At 43.1% G+C, this 24,019-nt stretch overlaps 2 protein-coding genes across 4 annotated transcripts in view; both read right to left on the bottom strand.

The window, feature by feature from the left end:
- mpp2b (MAGUK p55 scaffold protein 2b) overlaps nucleotides 1-21,475 on the bottom strand; it is a 34,448-nt gene extending 12,973 nt beyond the window's left edge. Inside the window, exons 1-3 of one of the 3 annotated variants that reach the window (XM_072373669.1) lie at nucleotides 21,138-21,475; nucleotides 10,955-11,033; nucleotides 678-778 (exon numbers count right to left, since the gene is read on the bottom strand). In XM_072373669.1, the coding sequence (XP_072229770.1) occupies nucleotides 678-778; nucleotides 10,955-10,985 (132 nt within the window). In that variant the 5' untranslated portion in view covers nucleotides 10,986-11,033; nucleotides 21,138-21,475. Of the gene's footprint in view, nucleotides 1-677; nucleotides 779-876; nucleotides 1,206-8,306; nucleotides 8,717-10,954; nucleotides 11,034-21,137 lie in introns of those variants that run through there. The other 2 variants (XM_072373668.1, XM_072373670.1) reach the window with 2 other exon arrangements.
- Nucleotides 21,476-21,625: 150 nt separating this feature from the next.
- pyyb (peptide YYb) lies at nucleotides 21,626-24,019 on the bottom strand. Its single transcript, XM_072373253.1, has 4 exons — nucleotides 23,940-24,019; nucleotides 23,522-23,709; nucleotides 22,326-22,406; nucleotides 21,626-21,941 (listed from the first exon to the last, which is right to left on the bottom strand). The coding sequence occupies exons 2-4, from the start codon at nucleotides 23,707-23,709 to the stop codon at nucleotides 21,917-21,919; spliced, it is 294 nt and encodes a 97-aa protein (XP_072229354.1). The 5' UTR covers nucleotides 23,940-24,019; the 3' UTR covers nucleotides 21,626-21,916.

Below are 24,019 nucleotides of genomic sequence, written 5' to 3'. Positions count from 1 at the left end.
TCCAATGGGTCCAGGAGGGACACCCAGACATCCCTCCCCCCAGTGACACCATCCAGCTCCTTCTGGGGGGATCCTGAGACGTTCCCAGGCCAGAAGGAATATATAATCCCTCCAGCAAGTTCTGGGTCTGCCCTGGGGTCTCCTCCCAACTGGATGTACCTGGAAAACTTCCAAAGGGAGGCGGCCAGGAGGCATCCTCATTACATGCCCAAACCCTCTACTCCACGTTTCCTCCACATGTGTAACTCACTTGCTGAGCCCAGTCACTCTCCAAAGGGAACTCATTTCACCTGCTTGTGTGCTGGGTGAGGGTTGAAATGAAGATGGACCAGTAATTCAAAAACTCAATGGAAATGGCACTTCTAGTCAAGTGAATTGGTCGAGGAGCATGAAAAATTCATCTCAGTTCCATTGGATTACATTTACTTAGCACCAAATCACAAAAGTCATCTCGGTGCACTCGTGCAGGTGTTTTTAATGTTGTGGGTGATAGGTGCTGCAAACCAATCAGATCATTTCCGATTTAAAGTTTGCATTAAAGCATTAAAGCAGAGATCCCTTCTCACTGGCATAACCAAACATTTGTCCAAATCATTTCCTATTAAAACCTCAATGTGTCCTTTATGTATTTCAGCATAAAGCTATCAGTGCAAGATACAGAATAAAACTGTTCTCACCACAGGGCTCTCCATGATGCCCTTAAGGAAGATGAGATCCAGGTCATTGGCGGTTGTGGAGCTTGTGCTGTCACTCAGTGTGTCCAGGGCCTGATGCATGGCTAACACACAGAAAAAAGAAGAGGAAAAAAAGTTGATTTTTACGAGAATCTCCTCCCGGTCCAACCGCCACTCGTTGGAAATATAATGAGAAGCTTACCCGGAAGAGAGAATAGAATGAGTGAGCCCATTAACAGCAGAGGTACATTCACAGAGTGAACGAGAGAAGAGGAGGGGGAGACGAGATGGGGTCTGCCTCACATCGTTTCCCAAGCAATTTCACCCGTGTCAGTCACTCTGCTCATAAGTCTGTCAGACGCGACAGTATCTTTCTCCCACAACTCCCAACTTCCTCTCTCTCCTACGTACGTGTTCACACACACACACACACACACGTAACTGCACTCCAACATAACAACAACACAGCTGCCAAAGTTGCTGAGAGCAAACATTTTGACATCTTCCATTCTGCACGTTTGCACCAAACCACAGCTGGATAAGCCCAGTTTTCAATATCTCATAAGTCAGCAGTGAAATTCTGCCGTTCATGCACCTTCCCCTGGAAGATGCGAAATCAAACAAGGCTCATTACTAAAAAGAAAGAAACAATCAATCAGCAGATTCGCGGCGGCGTCAACAATTCAATGACCATCGGAGAGGGTTCCATGTGGCTCCGGAGCATCTCACCAGTCTAATAATATGAATCATTAAGCTAGCAAACAGACTGACACCAGCTACCAGCAAGCATTAATCACAGCACACGCAGAGCGTGAGAATAGAAAAGAGTGGGCACTTTCATTCACAGGGAACATCCGTCTGCTGTAATTTACTTAACAGACATTGAGGTCTTTGTTATCTGAGCTAAATATAGGACACCGGTTCTTGATGTTCACAACAACAGACTTGTGGTCCACAGCAGACGCTGCACGACCGACTTCATCGGTCTCGCCGCCTTAAAAGGGCACATAGAGCACATTACAGGTCCGATTAAAGACTGCAGATCAATGTTGTGTAAAAAAAAGACTGAATTCTAACCACATTTTAAACATTTGGATCTAAATGTGGGCTGCATGGTGGTGTGGTGATTGGCAGCATCGTCCCACAGCCAGAGGGTTCCTGGTTCTAAACCCGGCTGGGGCCTTTCTGTGTGGAGTGTGCATGTTCTCCCTGTGTATGCGTGGGTTCTCTCCAGGCTTCATCCCAGCGTCCAAAAACATGCATGTTTGGGGAGTTATTGACTCTAAATTGTCCCTAGGAGTGAGTGTGAGTGTGCATGGCTGTTGTTTGTCTGTATGTGACCCTGTGATGGACTGGTGACCTGTCCTGCATCGGCACAATCTCCAGTATGGTGCTTGTCTCAGCTTTGCCCGGTCGCGTGTGGAAGATTTTTGCCTCTGCCAAAGCAGGAGGCGAGGAAGAGGTGACTGATCATTTCTGTTTGTGCGTTTATATATAGCTTTAGCTAAAATTGGATGATGTACTTTAAATTCTTATATATAGTTTTCCCCCCATATGCTCTGGCTAGTCGCACATGTAAGCCTCAGTCAGACCTAAAACAAAAAACAAGAGCTGGCTTTACAAACAGCATCAAGGATACAACACGACATCTGGAGTTAAGAGGTGGGGCCTGCATTTAGACAGAAGGAACAGGACTTGAGAGTAATATCCCCTCCAGAGCTGAGAATGGCTAAGGTCGATCCATTATTCATAGAGATCATCAAAAATCAAACTTGACCTTCCTCTCGGGTCTCGCTGGCTTTCCTCTTTGTACGAGTATCCATAAATGGTGTATTAAAGGTTACTGCTTTCATTTTGCATTTTTAAAAAAACACCTGGATTGGGCACGCGGGTCACAAGTTCACGCCAACGATATAAATGTCCGACAAAGGCATTTCTTTCCTGTTAAACTGCAGTTTTGTTTTGCAAATGACTTCCTCTTTTGCATTCAGGCGGAATATTTCATCGTGTTACCGCCGCTGTCACAGCAATCCTCCCATGCAAAGACCTGCATACAATTCCCAAAAGGCTGCACAGCAAGAGACAAAATGCATTTTATCTTTTTATCACTAACAGTCTTTATCTTTCTTCTGCTCGTGCCTGACATCAGCACCGAAAGTTGTGTCTGTGTAATAATATACTCCAGCTTTTTCATCCACTTTGCCTTTACAGGTGAGATGAAAGTCATTTTTCGCTTTGCTGGATCCAAATTGCTTAGACCACGCGGTGCAACTCGATACCATTTGAGAACTTTCATTCAGCAGGTGAGGGGCTTAAAAGGGCACAAAGGGGACCCAGGGGTGTGGACGGACTTAACCTGTGAGTCAGGCGCTTTACACGACTTCCTCTTGCAGGGAAATGTTGGAAAATGTAAAATTGTTCATGCTTGAGGAGATACAGGAATATGAGACGAGATAGTGCATGGAAATTTGACATCTACAAATGGAAAACAGTTGCTGATGATTCCATTTAGAGAAAACCTTTGGGTATTACGCTCACTAAGTTGTCAGCAGTGGGTCATTCATCTGAAACTGATAATCACCGTCAATTATTTTCAATACAGTTGCTTTGCCACATTAAAGGCTTCCCTGACAGCAGCAGCTGCCACGTATTCACAAGGAGGCCGAATTAAAGGTACTCTGGTCTCTTAAAGTCTAATTTAAGTGCCTTCTCACCCTGAAGGAGGGCTACAATTAAACTCAATGTCACAGAAGCAGTCGAACAATATGGGATGTTATTGTTTGTGGTTAAAGCACGGCAGGGTACACAAACCTTTTAGCCGGCACTTAGTGAAGGTTGCTCTGTTGCTAAGGAACAGCCGTTCGGTAAACAAAGAGAAGATGCACAGATGAGCTAAGGGGGTGGGGGGGCATGAAGGAAGTGATGTGGGAGCAGCGGTCGTGTTGTTGTTTCTCCGTATCAAATCCTCAGGGGGTCTTAAACACAGATGAGTGCAGTGTGCAGCTGACTCCCTGTGCCTCCACTTTCTGGCTCATCAGAGCTGTGTGGTCTGCTGAAATGATGCGAGATCAAAATGAAGTTTTCCTTTAATGCAGACTGAGTTAATGTGCCATCACAGAGGAATAAAATCTAAGGCCCAATTAGCGGCAAGTAAAGATGTGAGCGTTCTGGTCTTTGAGAGCTCCAGTCTTGTGTGTATTTGTAACTTTCAGAAGAAGCACATCCAATGGCAAGAACTAGTTCACATCTGACATTAGAATGCATCGCCGCGTGCGTTTCCAGCCCCTACTTTTGATTGGATCTTTCCTCCTCATTCTGTATGCAAACAGAACACACTGCCAGCTACATCAATAGTATGTCTACTGATGTTTCTGCAAAATCACCTGAACAACTATATCATAAATGAAGACAGAAACATGTCAGAGATCGGCTTGAGTCACATCAATAGCTGCATTTTGATCATTGTTTTGAGGGGTTTGGAACAGATGGAACATGAGAGAGATAGATGGGTAGATAGATTTAAGACGAAACTAAGGTTTTGAAACTTTTCAGATTCCTATATGGAACAGCCTATGTGCTGAAACTCTAAGGAAACACACTGAAAACCGCTTTAATGGTTATAAAACCAACATTATTGGCTGATACATCTCTGAGGTTAACGTTTCTTGTAATCCGCGACGGCGCATTCGTTCCTCCCTCAAGGAGGATTAAAACGTTGGCGTTGAAGATGAGAAACGTGCGGGGCTTGGTTCCAAAGCAGACCACCAAAGACCACGTGTAAACAGGAGCTCTGCGTCTGTAGCACTGGTGAGATGATGATGATACGTGAAATAGAAAAGACGTTACAACTGCAGCACATGCAAACATTCAAAAGCAAAGAACTCCACATCGACAGCACCCAAAATCAACAATCACTCGTCACACAGCTCCATTTTTAAATAAACTATGATGAAAAACGACTTTTTTCAGTCACTGAGATTTTTTTTTACACATTCATTTAATGAGATAGTAGCGTATTCAAACAAGAAAGTAAGAAATCTTCTAATACACATATCCATGTAAGCAGTTAACTGGAAGCTTGCAAACAAACAGTTAAATCATGTCCTCTCATCATCTGAGCCAGAAATCCTCTCCAAACTTTCCTATTTTATTTCCATCTACAATGTCAATGTTTTTTTGGAGAGCGTTTGTCCGAACATTATTCATACTCTGACTTTCAGAACTCTTCATTTCTAAAAACAGAGTGTAAATTTATTCCAGGTCTGGCTGTTGACAGCACTTTCTGATTTATGAAATGATTAAAAGAGCTACCCCCACTCCTCTCTTTAAAAACCGTCAAATCTAATATGTCAACAAGATCAAAACAAGATTTAACGGCTCTAACCAACGTTCAGATGGAGGATTATTGCAACTCGCACACGCTACGCCAGATATCTTTTAAACAGGCATGTTTCCTTTATTCACAGAAACATCCCAGTCCAGATGGGAAGTTAATAACAACAAAACCCTGATCAATTGAAGAATTGCACATGCAGAGGAAATTCCATGGTGATGATGAGTCTTGAAACGTTTAAACTGGATGAACAGAAGCCGTGTGGCCAGTCTGACATCCAGCGAAGCACAGATGGTGACGACTACAAATACCTTCAGAGAATACCTTAAGATGAAGTGTTTGTTCCACATTTCGCCTTCATCAGAACCAAGACAGGCTTCTGAAGAGTGTTTTTTTTCCACAAAAAAGCGCTGGTATTTCTTGCAAACGTTGTTAAACATCACTGCAGCCTTACCGTCAGCAACGAGGAAGCTGGGTTTGACCCTAAGAATGTTTGAGAATGTTTAAGAATGCTACAGTCAGGCGACGCAAAGTAACACCCCTGCACCTCAGCAGACATTATTAAATACTTCAAGGTTGTTCTCCGATTTCATTTCTCAGCTCTCCAGCAAAAGATAATTACTATCAATCCCTCAGGTAGCAAAGGATGAATGTTTAAGAGTGCAGGAGAATGATGCTGAATTGTTTTATTCCTCCGTGGTCCGCACTGATGAATCATTCACCGCTAAAGTATATGACTAATGTGTCCTCAGGCTGGGTGATTCACATTTCTTTCCACCCCTCGGCACTTACGTAGGTAATAAGGCCTCTTCACAAACTTCGACAATGTCGAGCATTCAACAACAGAATGAGACAAACGTGCCGCTCTCGTACGCTACGTTCTGAGCTATTAAATCAACATCCTCCTGGTGAAGTGTCCCTGACAACACCAACTGGCTTATCATGTCAAGCCTGTGTGTGCACATGCTGGGTACCGTACTTTGGGAGTGGCCACTCTTTCCGTGTGTGTTTGTTTGTGTGCTACTTGTACAGGCTTGTCCTCTAAGTAGCTCTCATCTGTTTGAGCGTGAAGATATTCATAATTAGAATGTAGAAGTAGTTCAAATGATCTGCTGCGCAAAGGCAGTTTTAGTGGGACGACTTTTAAAATATCAGCAGTAGGGTGGTACGAATGCATGCTGAGATTACATTAAGGGTGATTTGTATAGATAATACTGCAGTCAAACAATGTAATTCTGACCTCCTTCGTGTGAGTCCTGGATAGCCAATCAGCAGGAGAAGTGACTTTAAAGCTGACATTCAAGCCGCCATGCTGATACTTCCTCCAGGCTGACAAGATTCGGATGCAGGTCAGACCACATTATGTGCATAATGAAGGCAAACAGACCCTCCGCTGGAATAATCTGAAATCGAAATGTACGGGAGAATTTTGCAGCTTTGTTTGACGCCTGCCTGTTCCTACCCGCAGCCAAAAGCCAAACCCAAATGAGCATATGTGATGCTGAGCGCTGTGGCACACTTTTAAACTGTGCTGTGGCGGATTCAGACAGATGTTGACTTTCCAGACGTTGCAATGAGTGAGAATAAGCAAGAGGGTTCGTAAGCAAAGGCACAGGATGAAATTCGCTCCCTGAATTGAGCTGTAGGTCAAGTGGGGGGTGGGGGGGTTAAGGCTTGCTTCGGGGCAAAATCATCTAACTTTTCCGAGTGACGAGACCTGCCTCTCGATGAAGGTCACCGCTGGAGATAACGCTCGTGACATTTGTTGACATTTTGCGCCTGGACAGCAGCTCCCATTACACCTCACCCTCGTGGCCACAGAGCGCTTTCGCAAGTTAAACTGGCACAGACAGGTTGATCCGCTGAAGTTGCTTTCAAGAAACACGCCATTTTGCCTTTAACTATACACATGTTCTCTATGCGGCGGCTAATGAAAGAGCAAATGGAGATCATTGGGGTGCGATATGAATGAAACGACTGCCGGTGTCACCACATTATCAAGCACCACGAGCCAGAACAAAATGAAATTGTCCCATTCTCTTGAAACCCGGTGATTATCTTTGACAGTCCAATCCCACCAACACATTGTGCTCAATGATCCATCATCTGTGCTTGAACACAGCTTCATTAGTCCAAAAGGCGCAGAGTATATTCCTCTGACAGCGAGAGTCTTTCGGGGGCAGACAGGTAGTGCGTGGTGCAGTGTGTACGTGGAGAAGGGCGAAAAGTAAGAGAGTCGGAGTTATTTGAAGGTTGTGAGTCTGACACTTTCAAGAGTGCCGTCTCTAATCAGAACACTGTTGCATATAAATGACCCCCTACTTACTCCTTGTGAATGTACAATGCAGTGGAGGTCTGCCTCTCTGTATCTCTGTCCAACACACACACACACACACACATGCATGCACCCTGAACTGTTATACAGAGCGCTTTGACAGAAAATGTGATTCATTATGGCTGTCACTGCTGTCCTGTCAAGCCCCATTACAGAGGGGAGCATATCTTGCGACACAGTATAGTATAGTGACACACGTCGGGCTTGGCAGTGATGCAGCGACGCCTCTAACCTTGTCTCGATTAGCATGACTCCATAAAAACAGTTGTTTTGAGTCTCGTTCCCTCACCTGGGACGCAGGAGTATTTTCATACATGGCTTTACCAAGACAGGCCGCCCATGCATGGGTCAGAGCACTCGTGTATAATAATGTGAGGTATGCAACTCCATCCAATATTAATGAAATCCATCAATTATGAATGTGATGTACGGTGGTTCCCATGCTGTGAGAGCAAATATTATGCAAGGAATTATGATTCAGGACAACAACTACTTGCTCTACAAACAATCTACCTCTACTAATCACTTCTCGTCTTTTTTTTTTCATTCTTACTCGTCTGAAGAGCACTCTTGTCTTTACTGTTCCCTGTTTGACAATCAGGCTTTTTTTGTAAATGGAAAAAAGACTTAAACGGGAGGCTTTCTCCTTTAATTTATGGTCTTCCACTGAGTATTGTGAGCTTGCTTTATTTCTACGTCCCGCTGTCCTTTCTCTGCAGTCTACTCAGATTCCTACACATGACACACGGCCCTGGGTGCTAATCTGTCTCTGCTCGTCTTCATCACACTCGTACGCCAGGTGCAGGTGCAATGGAAATGTAAAACAACAAGCAGCAAATAGATGAGCGTAGCGCTCCCTCATAAGGTTCCTTTTAGCAATGGCTTCAGCGGGTTTTTCCCAGGTTAAATCGTCAGTTTTAAAAACCATCAAAAGATTCCACCCACACCCAGCAGGTGTTCTTACCTTCTCCCCCCAGCTTGATATCCAGGCCCTCCAAGGAGTTGGCTGAGTCCCCCTCCTCCAGAGACAGCCTTCCAAACAGGCTGCCAGCCATGCTGAACAACACCTCACTGTGGGGAACACACTCAGTAACACAGCCAGGACTGTGTCAGAGGCAGTCTCAGAGATCACCTCTCCCTATCTGTCACCGCTTTCTTTTCCCCTCCTTTCTGCCCAAACGGCTCCTCGTTCTCTCCTCCCTCTCCACCTGCTCTTGACGTGAATGTGTAGAAGCGACGCCTGGCTGAGCGTCTCCTCCTCTGCATGAATGAAAGGAGACGAGCGAGGTGCATGAGTGAAGAAAGGAGGTGGGGGAGGTGGGGAAGGATGAAAGGGAGGGAAGTATGATGCCTTCTCTGGGAGGAGGGAGAAAAGGAGGCAGGGAGGGTTTTTTTTTCTTTTTTTTCCCTTCCATTGGCGAAGAAGCAGCAGAGGGTTGGCTTACGGGAAGGGGGTGTGGTCAAAAAGGTGAGCAGACTTGTACTATTCCTTACTACTGACACCAAAAGCCCCATTCACACTGTATCAAAATACTGTCAATAAAATTTAGATTAGAGGTATATAATAAGATTGAGCCGACCAACTTGTACTTGTAACAAAAGGGATGACTGCGGACTTTAGGAGGACCGGGAGTAAGTCAGATATTGTCTCCATCCTGGGAGAGGAGGCAGAGGTGGTTGAGGAATATAGATAAATGGGAGTTTACCTGGACTAGACCAGAAACGCAACACTGACACTGTCTTTAAGTAGGGACCGAACAGACCACACTTCTTATGGAAGCTTAGGCCCCCCCAATGTCTGTCCTCAACATGTTGCATATTTTCTGTACGTCTGTTAGGGCTGTTGGTGCAGCGGCCTCAGAGCCGGTGACCCTGTGACTTAACAAATTGATAAAAAAGAGAAAAAAAGAGTATGTCTCTGTGCTGGGGGCCTGCTATTGAACCCCTTGAACTAACGGTGCAAAGAATAATGCAACATAAGTTAATGAACATGAGGAACATCGCTGCCCACCCCCCACTTAACATAATGTTGTAAGAACAAAGTGTGCTGAGTAAGAGGCTCCTTCAGTTCCACTGCAGCACCGAATGATACAGAAGGTCATTCCTGCCAGCAGCAACAAACATGCATAATGACAGCTTATGATGATTGATAAGAAAAAATAAACACTGCCACAGTGAAATTTCCCTTAGGGATACATGAAACCTTTTTTCATTTTCACTCTTGTTTCGTTGGCCAAACGTTTTGCACTCAGGACTCCTAAACCACACATCTACAGACCAAAGTGTCTCAAGGAGATTGTGTAAGCGTCCCCCTCCCGTTGTCTGAGCATGGCTGGTCGGTTCTGCAGCTGGCAACTGCCTGAAGCTGGCATCAGACATGCAGACCTAACGCACTGCTTCTCATGTGGACGGTACAGCCCTTTTGTTTGTGTTTGTTCACTTTAAAATAGGCTCAGTGCTTATTGGGAAATCTATATTTGAGCATTTTAATCATGGGCTGAAAGAACAAAAATTGGTACTGTTTCAAACAAAAACACCCTAAAGGATATCAGTGCTGGAAATAATGCTTTTAAAATCAAATGTGGAGAAATTGTTAACTGCGTGGTAATAAAAAAAAAGCCAGTCATCCTGTCTGAGGCGGCCCTCTGCTTAGTGTTCAGATCAAAACTGACTGAAAGACAGCAGACTCCACGCACACTTTAACTCTCCATGGAAGTCCATCCCTCCCTCTTTCCAGCTGGCTGCTGGAATCTATTATCCCATCATCAAATAGTTTAAGGCTTTCAGTTCTAGATTTAGCAATCTGTTTGAAAAAAAAAATAATACAAATATGCCGAGATTGCCTTCCCAGACATCTGGTCGAGCCGTCTCCATCCCTTATATCTCTGTCCTCGGCACTGAGTGAAGAGGGAATACAGAGACGGATTGGCCGTGTGCCAGGTTTTAGTTTAATGTGGGCAAAAGAAAAAAAAAATCTGGCATTAGTGCAAGAGCTGTAATTCAACTGATCTCAAAGTATCACAGTTTCAGGCTGATAATATTTGATGTGAAACCAAGAGACCATCATGCAATGTGATGCCAAATTTGACTGGACTTCCAGCAGTTCCACATAAATGTTGAGACAAGATGTTATTTTTATGTGGCTGTTTTAGGTTGTCTTACACCGAAAATAGGCACATGTGATCGTCATGGGACCAGTTTTACAAAGTCTCAAAAAACATCTGAAATATTGGATAGAAAATGAACCACCTCCCTATCCTTTTTGAATGTAACTGTCAAATCCGGTAAGTGACTCCAAATCAATTCCGTTTCCAATATTTTATGCATTGATGATCATTGCAGATTTGACATGTGTTTGGGCACGAGTTGAGACCTGGAAAGCATTGGACATTAAATCCTTGTAGGCATGACGGATCTAAGACGGGAGTTTTAGTGCTCCATTAGTCACCTCATTAAGTCACATTAGAAGTCAGGAGATGAGATACATGTTCTCTGTGAGGGAATAACCACGAACAATTCAGTATCTCCTCCCTCTTCTTCCCCTCTCTCTCTCTTACACACACACACACACACACACAGATACTCTTATCGTAGTGAGGCCGAAACACTTACCGGAGTCAGAGCTGGATGTTGCCACAGGCATTTTAAAGATTAGCTCCTCCCAGTATCCTCCAGAAACTCGTTAGGTCAACTGCAACGAAAAGAGGAAGTGCTGACTGTGAATATAAATGCCAGAACCCTTTAAAAAAAAATCGAACTGCTGAGGTAGAATTCAAGCTGAAACAAAGGAATGACTCGTGTTGTTAGGTACAGACCTTCTAAATACTGAACAGAAAATCCTAATCCAGCCTAACCAGAGAATACAAATCCCCTTTTTCTATCCCAAGTACAGTCGGTGTACAGCTTGACCAACACAGAGCATTCCAATTATATCTAAACCGCCTCCCACACATGACCGCTAACTTTATTAATGTCTAGAAATAGAACAGCCCGTTGCTCTGGTAACATCCGGTTTTAGCCATCACGTCCGCCCCGAGTGCAATTAGCAACAGTTAGAAAGACTGAGTGAGAAGGTGAAACTCTAATTGATCTGTTTAACATCAGACAGCAGGAAAAAGTAACAAGCCTCACAGATGGTTGGAATGAGTGAGGAAGAAGCTGTTGGCCTGGGATCAACAACTGGACCTGGTCACTTGAAATATGTCACAGTGAAAAGCTTTCAAATTGTGGAGCGTGAACACAAACGCAAAGACAGCAATCAGTTGGCATGAGGTTTGTGGAGCATGACGCCAGAAATGTGAAAGGTGAGACAGTTGTGAGGCGGGAAGGCTGTGGCTGCGTGGGGGGGTCAGAGCGGCAAACAGAGACAGAAAAGCAATGGTGAGGAGAATAAGAACACAGCTGATGAGAGAGAGAGAGAGAGAGCACCTATCCAAGGATGCTAATTCCCAGTTGCTATGACAATGGCTGCTGAGGGTGAAACCAATGCTATGGTGGTCAAAACTGAGCAAAATCACAGGGTCAATGTGTTCTATATCCTACATTTCTTTCTCAGCCTGCACATTTTCTACTGTTCTCCAGCATCCGAGAACTTAAACAATCCAGACAAAGTAATTGGATGAACAATCACTGCATCATAAATGCTTTCTCTCTGGCTTCCAGAGTTAAGAAAACAGAAAAAAAGTTAACCGCACGTCTTCCTCCGGATTGAGCCGCATTCATATTTTATGACAGCTGAGCAAAAGACCTTTCAAAACTGGCTTCTGAGCGACGTTTTTCATTAAAACGGATCCCTCTCTTAGTTCTTTTCTATCCTCTCAGCGACCAGTGAATACAAATAAGATGTCTTCAAGCCCGGCTGCATGACATTTTATTAATTTGATCGCCTGCACTGACACAAAACTATTTGTTCAGATCTGCATGCCTGCAATTTTGTGCCTGAGCATTTTATTAAAATATCCCTGATTGAAGAATCCTCCCACTGGCTTATTTAGTTGATTTCTTAAACAAATACTGATCAGCTACGCTGGGAGAAGCTTCGGAGTCCATTGAGAATGACTGCGTTAGTGCTACTCCTAAATCTTAAAGTGTTAAGATGATTCCTTTGGACACTAACTCGTGCCGGCCTGTTAAAGAAAAGTAACCCGGGCTGTCTTTCCTTTTGAATGGGACAAACCCGCATGACATTTGTGTTTTGAAAAGTGTTGCTGCTCATCAACGCTAAATGCATGAAGTGAGCCAGAGAGGAGCAGAGCTCCTGCTCACTGAGGCAGCTGCTAAATAATCTCCCCCACCCTCGACCTTGCTTCAACATAACCACCAAAGAACAAAGTTGTGCATGCTGAGTCACTCTTTCAACAATAGTGCCCACACTTCTCTGTAGTGTTTCCCATAGGATGAGAATTTACTTGTGATGCATGGTGTGCCGTTCCTGCATGCTACCGACGACGCCTCACATGCTAGCAATCTGGAGCTTGGGGAGCATAACAAGCAAAAAATAACAGCTGATTTAGTACTGCATCCCCGCCCCTTTTGATACAGATTGGATGGACAATATGTAAACATCCCTGTGTGTAGCGATCCCTTCACTTGGAAGTGAAAACAATGTGGCGGTCCACCTGTTCTTAGAATGCAGACGCGTGTTAAAAGGTTCATGAAAAGCTATCACTCAGACTGGAGCCACTGGTTTTGAGACCACTCAAATGTGATTGGCCAGGAAACGGAATTCTCCTGTATAAACATTACTGGATGCAAAGGCGGTTGGCAGTGATGAGAACTTCTTTAATAAATGTAGATCGACTGTAAATTCTTGTTTTCTCTGAGAAATGACGAGATCCTGAACAACAAACGGTTAGACACCTCCAAGTGACTAACTGCATGGCATATCCTCTCATGCAAATAATTCTGTTCTCTGTGTATTTACATGACGCAAAGTCCTCTGACACTTGATCGGAGTTTTGCTTTTTTCTTTAAGACATAAAGTGTGCGCTGCATAAGTTTAGCTGCCTTTGGGACTCACTGGACCCCAGTCAGTCTGGGCTTTTTCTGCCCCGAATCCACACTTTAACCTCTGCTCTTGGCAAAAAGGACGTGATCCCATCGGCGTATTGAACCTTGAACTACTGCGCACACACCTCGGTAATGGCGCTGAACGGAAACCCATCAATACAATTTTGAACAAGAAACAAACTACAGACGGCCACGAGAACACTCCCGGTACCGAACATGTTGTCATTTGCCCACAGACATCTGTTCACAGAGATCCGTGAGATAATTGTGAGAATACTGGAATTGCTTTCCTGTTTCTCTCTATTATTCTTATTCCATACGTTTTTTGTCCGCTAACTACTTCTGCAATCTTTCACCGATTTTCCACAATTTTGGTATCAAAACGTTCAACTCGTTCAGGAGATGTGTGCAATATCTTTTGGTGTTTATATCTTTTACACTTTTAAACTATTCAACTTTGGTTCAACGTTTTTCCTCATTCAAATGAATGGAAAGTGCTTTCAACTCTTCAAAAACTTCCTACTCTTTCCAACATAACTATTTCTGCAGATTTTCAGCTAGAGACACCATTCAAACTTTACACGGGTCACAAGACATTCAGCTGTTACCAATTGGTGCAGCTTTTTCAAATATTAAGCCACTATTGAAATATAACGGTTTAAAAAACGTGAACAAATTTCAACTCTTTCTCCTCTTTTCAACCAAACTACTCCTGCAATCTTTCACCGATTTCTACAATTTTGGTATCAAACCGTTCAGCTCCATCAGGAAATTTATGCTATGACTTTTGGTGTTTATAACTTTTAAACTATTTAAACAATTAAACTTTTTTCCTCATTCAAATGAATGGAAAGTGCTTTCAACTCTTCAAAAACTTCCTACCCTTTCCAACCTAACTATTTCTGCAGATTTTCAGCTAGAGACACCATTCAAACTTTAAACAGGTCACAAGACATTCAGCTGTTACCAATCGGAGCAGCTTTTTCAAATATTAAGCCACTATTGAAATATAACGGTTTAAAAAACGTGAACAAATTTCAACTCTTTCTCCTCTTTTCAACCAAACTACTCCTGCAATCTTTCACCGATTTCTACAATTTTGGTATCAAACCGTTCAGCTCCTTCAGGAAATTTATGCTATGACTTTTGGTGTTTATAACTTTTAAACTATTTAAACAATTAAACTTTTTTCCTCATTCAAATTAATGGAAAGTGCTTTCAACTCTTCAAAAAGTTCCTCCTCTTTCCAACCTAACTATTTCTGCAGAATTTCAGCAAGAGACACCATTCAAACTTTAAACAGGTCACAAGACATTCAGTTACTACCAACTGGAGCAGCTTTTTCAAATATTAAGCCAATATTGAAATATAACGTTTTTAAAAATGTGAACAAATTTCAACTCTTTCTCCTATTTTCAACCTAACTACTTCTGCATACTTTCACCAATTTCTACAATTTTGGTATCAAAACGTTCAGCTCTTTCAGGAGATCATGGCTTTCACTTTTGGTGTTTCTAACTTTTAGACTTTTTAAAATATTTAACATTTTATTCACATTTTCTGCAATTTTTATGCAAATTTCACGTTTCAACTGTCTCTCCTCTTTTCAACCTAACCACTTCTGCATACTTTCAGCTAGAGACACCACTCAAACTATTACCAAATGGTTCAAGCTTTTTCAAATATTAAGCCAATATTGAAATATAATGGTTTAAAAAACATGAAAAAAAACTCTTTCATCAAATTGTCTGTACTTCCACTCGGTTTAAATCATTCCACTATTGTTATTTCAACTTCAAATTCCTTCAACCAAGACTTCTGCAATTGCTGGATTTTCAGCAATTGAAAGATTTTCCACTTTTTTTTAGCATTTTCAGCTATCCCAATTAAACTTCATCAGCATTCTCACTGCTGTGTCGCAGGAACAGCTTTTTCTAGTTGGTTTAGCCTTTCTGTTGGGGAAATCTAATCCTTATCGAACTTACTTAATCCGAATTCAGTGTAACCGACTGCCTATTGTTTACTTTGTCTTTAAATCAAGTGCTCATTTCACCCTGTTTTACGACTTTTGCTGCATTGTTGATTGGTGGGGACAGTTGTAAGAGCTTTCATTGGTTCGTCATTCAAGTGCATCGAAAGGACTCAGGGCTTTAGTAAAACTATGATCAACGTGGATTGTGTATTTAATACCGCATACCAGTTCCCCTGGCTTATCTAGGACTTTCTGCGTTCACACTATAAAACAAAAGAGCTTGTTAAAAGAATGCCGCGGCCAAACGTCAGCTCAGAAGTCAAAGCTGATTGCAGCGGAGCTTGGCTGAGCGATACAGCTGGGCTGAGTGCAAGGAACAGGATATTCTCAGCTTTTTAACCTTTTCACTCTCCTTCTATGACACTGGTGTGATAAAAATGAACAAGAGCTAATGTTGGTGCAGTCGTAACTGGTGGCGGTATTTTGTTGGCGACCGGGGACATGAGAGAAAAAACCTTCAACCAGTGGACCAATAAGGTGTTCTAGAAATATCATAGAGGTTAATGTTCAAGTTTAACTGTGATCTGCAGTTGTGCAACTTGTTGGTCAATCTGTGCAGCAATGTAGTATCTCTTGTAGAAGTGAATTCCCCTCTGTCTCCATTAGGGAGCTCACACGTGCACATGCATTCACACAAACCTCCATCCTCCTCATCAGATAGCAGGAAGAGAGCAGCTCAATAGCACAGCTGCCATGACATCACATCTGCAGACCTGCTATCATCTCTACACTGTCTATTAAATTGAGAGGGCAGCTGTGTTTTAAGTTCCTCTGGGCCATCTGTGTGCTAACCGATCTATAATTCTATTCCTCGCCATTTTAAATGCGCTTTACCAAATATTTTCAGTGCAACAACATACTAGATTTTAATTCCTGCAGCATCCAAATCTTACATTGCTAGTAATGACTGAAAAGGTCAAAGCTTTGGAGCTTTAGGCATAACCCTGAAATTCAAGGGAATAACTGTGTTACAGCCAGCTAAATTATTCCATCATACCTAATTCTCCATCAGCACGGGTCTCGACAAATGAGATGTAAATATCTATATCCGCGATGACAGCGCTTGCAGACATGTGAAACATGCAAGTGCAAATAAAGCCTGCACCCAGCACATTCGTGTCCTGGAGCAACGACACAAGCAGTGGCTCAGGTGTTTGTGTGCCAAGTGTAAAACGCCCTGGGCTGTTCATACACTGAGGTCGCATTAAAGCCTGTAAACATGCTCACGCACACCAGCAAACGCGCCAGCAACCAAACAAGTCTTACTCCACACATGCATGCTGGCGTCAGGTCTAAAAATAACCCCGCGCTCCCACAGGTTCAGCTCCTCTCATTACTTTACAAGGGAAAACTGTCGTATCCAAGACAACCACGAGGAGCTCTTAGCCTTTTTTCCCCGGCGCTTTGCCATGGCAACAAGGGAAAATGCGTAAAATAATAATAAGTTAGAGCTGAAACTGGGTCTGTTAAATGGTCTGAGTCTTTATCTGAGCAAACGTTTTCCATCAGCATCACATTCTACATCAACTGGAGGAGAGGGGCACAGTTTAATCCAAATATTGTTTTTTTTTTATGCCGTGACTTAATACAAAACACATGAAAATGGATTAGATTAAGATCTAAATTCAAATGTAAGGGTGCAGTCAACTGAAAAACACTCGCTCTCACGAGCCGTGTGAAAATAAACTGCACTGTGGGTTTCATGTTAGTCATTTCTCTGAAAGCTTTGGTGGCAAAACAAAGCACACAAAGTTACTGACGTGTTATTTTCTCCTTCCAAAAATCCCATTTGCACTTTTCTTAGCAAACACGGCGCAATTTCTGCTCAGGGTTCATAAAAATGTGCAGGTTTTTGGGGGGATCTGCCACCAAATGTCGCGACAGAAAACATCACTAAATTCTATACTGAACTCTCGCTCGACAAACGAAACAGAAGCAAACCCATTTCCCTTTTCGTCCTTTGGGATAGCGCTCACTTCTAAGTCTCTGTCTGCGCAGATCAGAGCCGCGTGCGGAGACGTTCCGAGGCAGAGGACGCGTTCAAAGAGCAGTTTAAAGTTTAAAGGATCCGGCGCGCATGAATGGCTTCGAAACGAAGGGGCTCTGCTTCACTTGCATATTAATGCGCTCCGTGTTCGACCGGTGAAGAACACTAAAGAAACTTTACCTAAAAGGCACTTTAACAAGCTAATGGTGAATTATTAACCATCAAGCAAATAGCTTTTGAACACACGCTTTACTTCAGCCACGATTCTGAAACGGGAAGAAATCAGAAGTCCCGTGTGTGTGTTGACTCATATCTGCCATATCAGTGAGAATCTGTTTTCATCGTGCTGCCTTATTAAAAAAAAAATCCAAACTACTAGTTCAAAAACAGCACGACAACTATTTGCAATCATCGCTGTATGGCAATTGAAAACGGGAATATTAATAGATCTCAATCGCCTAGGCGACGCGGCTCGTCCTTTTCTCACCGCGGATACAGACTGTAATTAGAATTAAATGTCATGTCGCCTTCACCGAGAGGTGAAGGGACTGAGGCAAAGAGCTGTGATCGAGCAAAGGGGCAGCATTAAGCGACCATCACCCTCAACGTCACTCTGATTTCTCTGGAAAAAAAAAAGGGTTTATAGAGTAATTATCACAATGTAAAGGGGCAGTTTCACGTTTTTTTTTCGAGGATGAAATGTTTAAGTAAAGCACAATACATGAGGCCCGGGGTTGTACTTTTACTGACGAGCACAAGCACGACTCCCAGCAAGTTCAAGTGCAGCTGAGGTCGATGGAGATGAAAGTCAGGCTTCCATCCAGTGGCAGATATGAATGTTTGTGCCAACCTTCATCACAAACACTTCAGGATGGACGAATCACACGTCAGCCTCACTGTGGTGCCACGAAAACATGTCAGGGGATCTATAAGGAACAATGTTAACCTTTTAAAAGTGCCAGATGAAAAGTCAGGTAACGACTAGAGACATAAAAGTTATTCTCTGTGGAACAAGGTGGCGTATTCTGGATTTAATCATAATCCGTCCAATTCTTGTCCAAATATCCCAGTCTGGAGGAGCCCACAGCGCTATCAGAGAACCAGTATCAGTTGTTAGGCCAAATATAACAGTAAAAAATGCCAAGCATGTTAAACATAAACAGAAAATGCAAGTTTGCAGTCGTCACTTTGATGGCTTTGCCTCTAAAGATGGAGTTAACCGCCTTTGACGAAAAAAGGATGTGAGACTGCAGGCCTGAGAGCAATGAGTGAGACAGTTTTCTGTATGACACCACGGCTGCTGGGAGAACACGCCACAGCAGATCATTCTCCTGGTGGAGTCAAGCGTGGATGAGTCCTGTCACTGAATCCATCCCATAAGCTGGCTCCAGCTGATTAGAAGTCCTGCTGCATGTGGTAATTAATCACTCAGCGCCTCAAAGCAGTGAAACCGAACAGTGTCATGGTCAGGCAGCAGGGAGAGTGTTCTTACTAAGAGAATTCTGAGTGTGACATCAAAGAACTTCTTGGGTCTAACAAGATCTGCTCAGGAGTTACACAGGGCTCCGTCTTTGAGTCTTCCTGCATGCGTGACCACTATCAAAAGGATTGTAATGAATTCAAAGTGCATTACTTTGTGGTTGAGGCCTGTTTTTTTTGTCAGCGTGAACTTCTGCTCCAAGTCTTCTCTCATTTGATCCTATTTAATGTGCCGTAGAAAAGGCAGTCGGATCTTCAAGAGAGAGGCTTGAGTGAAGAGCTTCATTTCAAAGCCTTAGCTCTTAAATTGTCAAAGAAGAACATCGACAGAAATGGTAAGACCACAGCAGCCAACCACAACTGGAGGGTAAAGCTCTCACGTCCAAAAGAGAGGCTGAGAGGAAGGAAAACGTTCCTTTAATCCCTGAGAGGCCGTCTGAATGAGATCTATGTGACTGTAGTATCACATTAAAATCTAATACTTGTGAGTTTTATTGGTAAAACAATAACAAACTGGAGTTTCAAGGCAAACAAAATACGTTCTTAAAAGAGAAACAGTCTCAAAAGACTCAGTTAATCAGTGTTGGCGAGTGTGACGGAGAGAGTTAAGCTGGGCTAAAAAAAATCTCTACAAATATCACATTCTTTGAATAAATTTATCTGACGTTTGAGAACAGGAATTTCTTAGGAAATTAAGCTATAGGTGATGACTGGGAGTCACAGCAGCTCATCTTGACAACTCAGTCCCAGTCAGTTCAAATAAAGGCTGTGCCAGTATTGACAGTAAAACCTGTTCTTCAGCTTATGGCAGCGCCCCGTAACGACAACATGACACAACTTCTTGGACCAGCAGAGGGAGAGACGCCCGGTCCGAACATCAAGCTCGGATGCTGGTGAGATACAATCGCATTTCCTGTTTGGTAACGCTGTTAGCTGTAGTTTTCTGTAACATGAAAATCAGATATCCAAATTACTCTCTGGAGAATTGGTGACACTTTTGAAGAAGATTGCATAAAAAGTGAGGCTGGCGAACATTTTAAAAACCTATCAGGAAGCTCTTCACACACTTGATCCCGGAATCTAACATTTCTTTTTCCCCCTCCATCCCTATTACCTACTGAAAATGCAGCAACTTTGCTCTTGCTGCCTTCCTTCCTCATCTCCACGAGCTATAATGTTCACACTGTGTAGTTAAACATGAGGGAGACGACACCGTGGGCAAAGGATTAAAAAAATAGCTCAAACTCTTGTCTAAATCATTATGAATTCAACCAATTCTGTGAGAAAAGACATAGCAAAACAAGCATTGACATCCAGTCATATCAATGTTAACAGCAATCCAAAGGAACATGATATATTATGGAGAGTATGATGTCCTGTGGTTGAACAGTACAGTGGTATCAGGGCAACCTGCATTATTCTGACAAATCTATCAAACTATGTACCTTGAAAGGGGTGAAAAGCGAGGTTTTAATCATTATTCTCATTTTGAAGAGTGCATTTGAGTTGACCTGTTTCTGTTTTAACATTAGTAAGCTTGTAAATTGGCCACAAAAGACTGAGAATATTCAGGAGCATTTAAAGAAACGCGGATGTATTCTTTTGTTTTCTTTGCTTTGCTTTTTCCCTTCAACAACATAAGGAGCTCTGATCTTCTCTCTTAATTAAAAATGACCACAAAAAAAACCCCAAAACATATCCGTCCACACGACGTCCCCAAGCCCGTTAGCACTGCTGGTCCAGACGCATTCAAAACATCTGTGCACATCTTCCAGCGTGTGGGCATGCGCAAAGGCAACGCACAGGTGCGTCGCGTGCACTCTTTGTTATCTACATTTCACCATTAAAATGCAGCCCAGGGTACACTAACTTTACGTCAGGTTGCCGTCGCCGCAGTCTTGTTTACCTGTCACGACTGTTGCGCAGGTGCTAATAGCCCGCGGACAGTTTAGGCTAGCTTAATAAAAATTGGACAAAAAAGCGCACGAGCTGGTGGTACAGGGAGTTCTCGCGTGCAGAATTACTGTAACCCCGAGATACGAGGCTCTGATAATGACTGTATTCTAATGTAATTTAGGGTGGCGATACAGTTGCCTCCGGAAGACACGGAGCAACTGACTGAAACGGAAAACAGAGTAATAACAGGCTGTATGAGACAGTAGCCACCTGGTGAGTAAAGGTGGAACGAAGCTGTGGCAAGCCTTGGCTTTATGACTGCATGCGTGCAATTAACTAACATGAATAAAACGCCTCCCTTCGTAAGTAAGGAGCAGCGAAATGTCGCTCACCTGCCCAGTCACCTTTTAACCAGATGTTTCTTCTCTTCTGGACGCAGCGAGTCCGAGGTGTCAGCAGCGGTCGCCTCTCAGTTGCTTATTTCTGTGTAGTCACTTTCAGCCAACAGCAGCCCACACAAACCGCTATCTTTACCTCACCGAAAACGGCTCGCGCGCGCTACTCCAAATATATTCCATTGATCGAAAAAGCCATTCGGCTTGCTGCTGTGCACGCAGTGGTCCTCTTTCCCAAAAGACGTCCAAGATGGGTCTGTGATGTCAAGCGCGTCTTTTCTTTTTTTTTTTTTTCGTCTTCTGCCTTTATGCGAAGTTGAAGCCTGTCTGCTGGTGACGATGTGAACCCATGGAGCAGCAGCGAGGAGCGAGCCTAAGTTGCACATGGGCGCATTCTGGCAACACAGTGACATCTAGTGGCAGGACGCGTAGCTACAGCTACTACAAATGAAATCTAATCAAATAAAAACACAAAAAACCGTGGATGTGACTATCAGTTTTTTTTTATTCCACTCAGATCTTTGTTGTAAAGAGATTGTTTTTGATACAAATTATTTACATTTTTTAGGGGGGAGGGACGACAATTACATACAGTTACAGACAAGAGCAGTCAAACAGAAAAGGAGAGAAAGAGATTTGCATGCACATTAGGGTAATTAAATGTAGAGAGTAAGTTCAATATGCAGTGCAGTTTGTCTCTTGAGAATGGTTTTGATTGGTGATCAATTTTAGGACGGGCATGTTGGAAAGGGTGGCGGGGTTAACACTGGGCTTGTTTACCACGGATCGACATAGTCAGAGCTGCAAAAAGAAGAAAAAGAAAACAGATGTAATTAACCGAAACGTAGCCTTACATGCAAATATGTGGCGGATGAAGGGTCTGACATATCAGCAGATCAGGGGTTAAAACAACAGCGGTTTATTAGATTTGGGTTGCCATCTTATTCCCATCTAACTGTGGTTAACTAATGGGACTTGCATTTAATAATGGATCAGTGGTCTGTGGTAACAGCAATCTGTTTGCACAGATTATGTGATCCTTCCAGGACTTTTTTACCTTGAAAAAGTGTCATTGGTTTTCAGCTTGAAGAATACTATCAGTATTCATTTTACAATATGAATCACTAGATATCAATGTCAGCCCACCGGTCAGAACACTAGATGCGTAGGCTTAAGTTTTCTCACCGTGGCTCAGCATCTTGGCTTGAATCTGCCCCGAACAGCAGCCAAGCCATCGCCTGCTCCGGGGATGATCTCTTGCCATACCTGCAGAAAATCAAACACCTGCATGTAATGACTGCCATCAAACATCTGAGAGAGTCTCCCTCCTCCGCTTCATCGAGTGCCCTAGTGTAACCCCATCAAACCCGCCACGAATTTAACTGTGGGAAGTCTTTTCTTCAGGGATCATCAAGCTGTCAACAAGGCAGGTTAACCTCACACACCCCACTGAGTCTTTCTGCTTTTTTTCTTCTCAATCTCTGCAGCACAAATCACAAATCAAATGTGCAATTATTTTGGGGGGGGGGGGGGGGGGGGTGTTCTAAATTAGCTTTTTGTAAGGTTTACTTTTTTCCCCCTGAAGAATAAACCCTGCTGTGAGGCACGAGGGGCTGCAGTGGGAAACACACAGCGATTTGAGGGCAATGACAGATCCGGCCAGTTTAATTAAAAATAGGAGAGCTAACAGTGAGACGATACTATGACCCAACCACAGCTTGAGGGAGCTACCACCATGTGAGTTTTACATATTCTTTTATTTCTTATCTTTTCACCCAGCAAGAGGCAAAAAGAAATGTTTAATATGTCATAGTAGTAAAACAGCAGGCTTCTGGTAGGTTTGAGGACAGAGCCTCAATAATTAGTTTGATTTAAAAATGAAAGGGGGGGGTAATATCTCATGAGTGCTTATTAAATCGCTCAAGAGAAGCAGGACTTTTGACAAGCATCAGTAATGTCTTGTTTCAGGGTGTTCAACAGCCCTTATGAAGTTATGTGAAGTCATACCACAACAGGAGGGCACTATACTCCATATGTCTATCTCTACAAACTTGTCCTTGAGCCTAAGGCTTTAATCCCTCACATCAAGGGAGGCGGACACCTCTCCAAGCCAACCAAAGCATGAAAATACACCAAGTTACTGAAAGTGTTTGTTTGCATTCAATGTCCCATATTTCTCAGTGTTCCCAGGTGGTAAACTTTTAGGGAAATTAAATAATCTCACAAATCTGACATAGCTCCAGGGATTTCTGGGGAAATAAATGTGCATATCTGGGGAATCTATACCAGACTTAATTGCAACATTTTTCTCGTCTCCATTTTTCCAAATAAGATAAACAGGCTGAAATCAGAATGGGTTAAGGGAATATTTCCCGACTCACCTCTGTCTGGTTATGAGGTTGACATAATGCCTAACAGCTGCGTGGTATTTGGCCCACTCCTCCGGTGAAGCGTTGCTCCCGGGGCTCTCCGGCTTGGGAGGGTAGGCGTCCGCGAAAGTGCTCAAACACACCAGAAGGCAAAAAACGAGCGCCGCGAACATCACCCACGATCTCAGAATTTTGGCCATCTGAGGAGAGAGGAGTAACACTACGGCTTGATTTCACACTGTGGGTTAACTTTGTATTTAAAAAAGAAAAAAAAAGAAAATCAAAATAGCCTACACCTTTTTTTTCAGTCTTTACATAAACGTTTTAGTGCGATATGTGCAACAGATAAAGAGACGTGAAGCTCAGCATAACATTTTCCAATGTTAGAGAAAGAAAAATGACTTTCAACAGGGTAAAACAAAGGACTTACAGTTTGAGTTGTTTCCCGATGTTTTCACCTCACTGGTGTCCTGCTCTCAGTCCACAGGATTATATAGTGTGGGATGGATA

This window comes from Leuresthes tenuis, unplaced genomic scaffold (assembly GCF_036924035.1).
Source record: "Leuresthes tenuis unplaced genomic scaffold, fLeuTen1.0.hap1 SCAF_20, whole genome shotgun sequence".
NCBI lineage: Eukaryota > Metazoa > Chordata > Actinopteri > Atheriniformes > Atherinopsidae > Leuresthes > Leuresthes tenuis.
The sequence above is the reverse complement of the archived record's forward strand: the minus strand, read 5'-3'. Positions and strand labels throughout refer to the sequence as shown.

Excerpts from the sequence above, each read along its gene's own strand:
- pyyb (XM_072373253.1), bottom strand. The coding sequence starts at position 23,709 with ATGGCCAAAATTCTGAGATCGTGGGTGATGTTCGCGGCGCTCGTTTTT. Across the intron at positions 22,407-23,521 it reads AACCTCATAACCAGACAGAG|GTATGGCAAGAGATCATCCC; the intron begins GTGAGTCGGGAA and ends GATTTTCTGCAG. Across the intron at positions 21,942-22,325 it reads AGCCAAGATGCTGAGCCACG|CTCTGACTATGTCGATCCGT; the intron begins GTGAGAAAACTT and ends TTCTTTTTGCAG.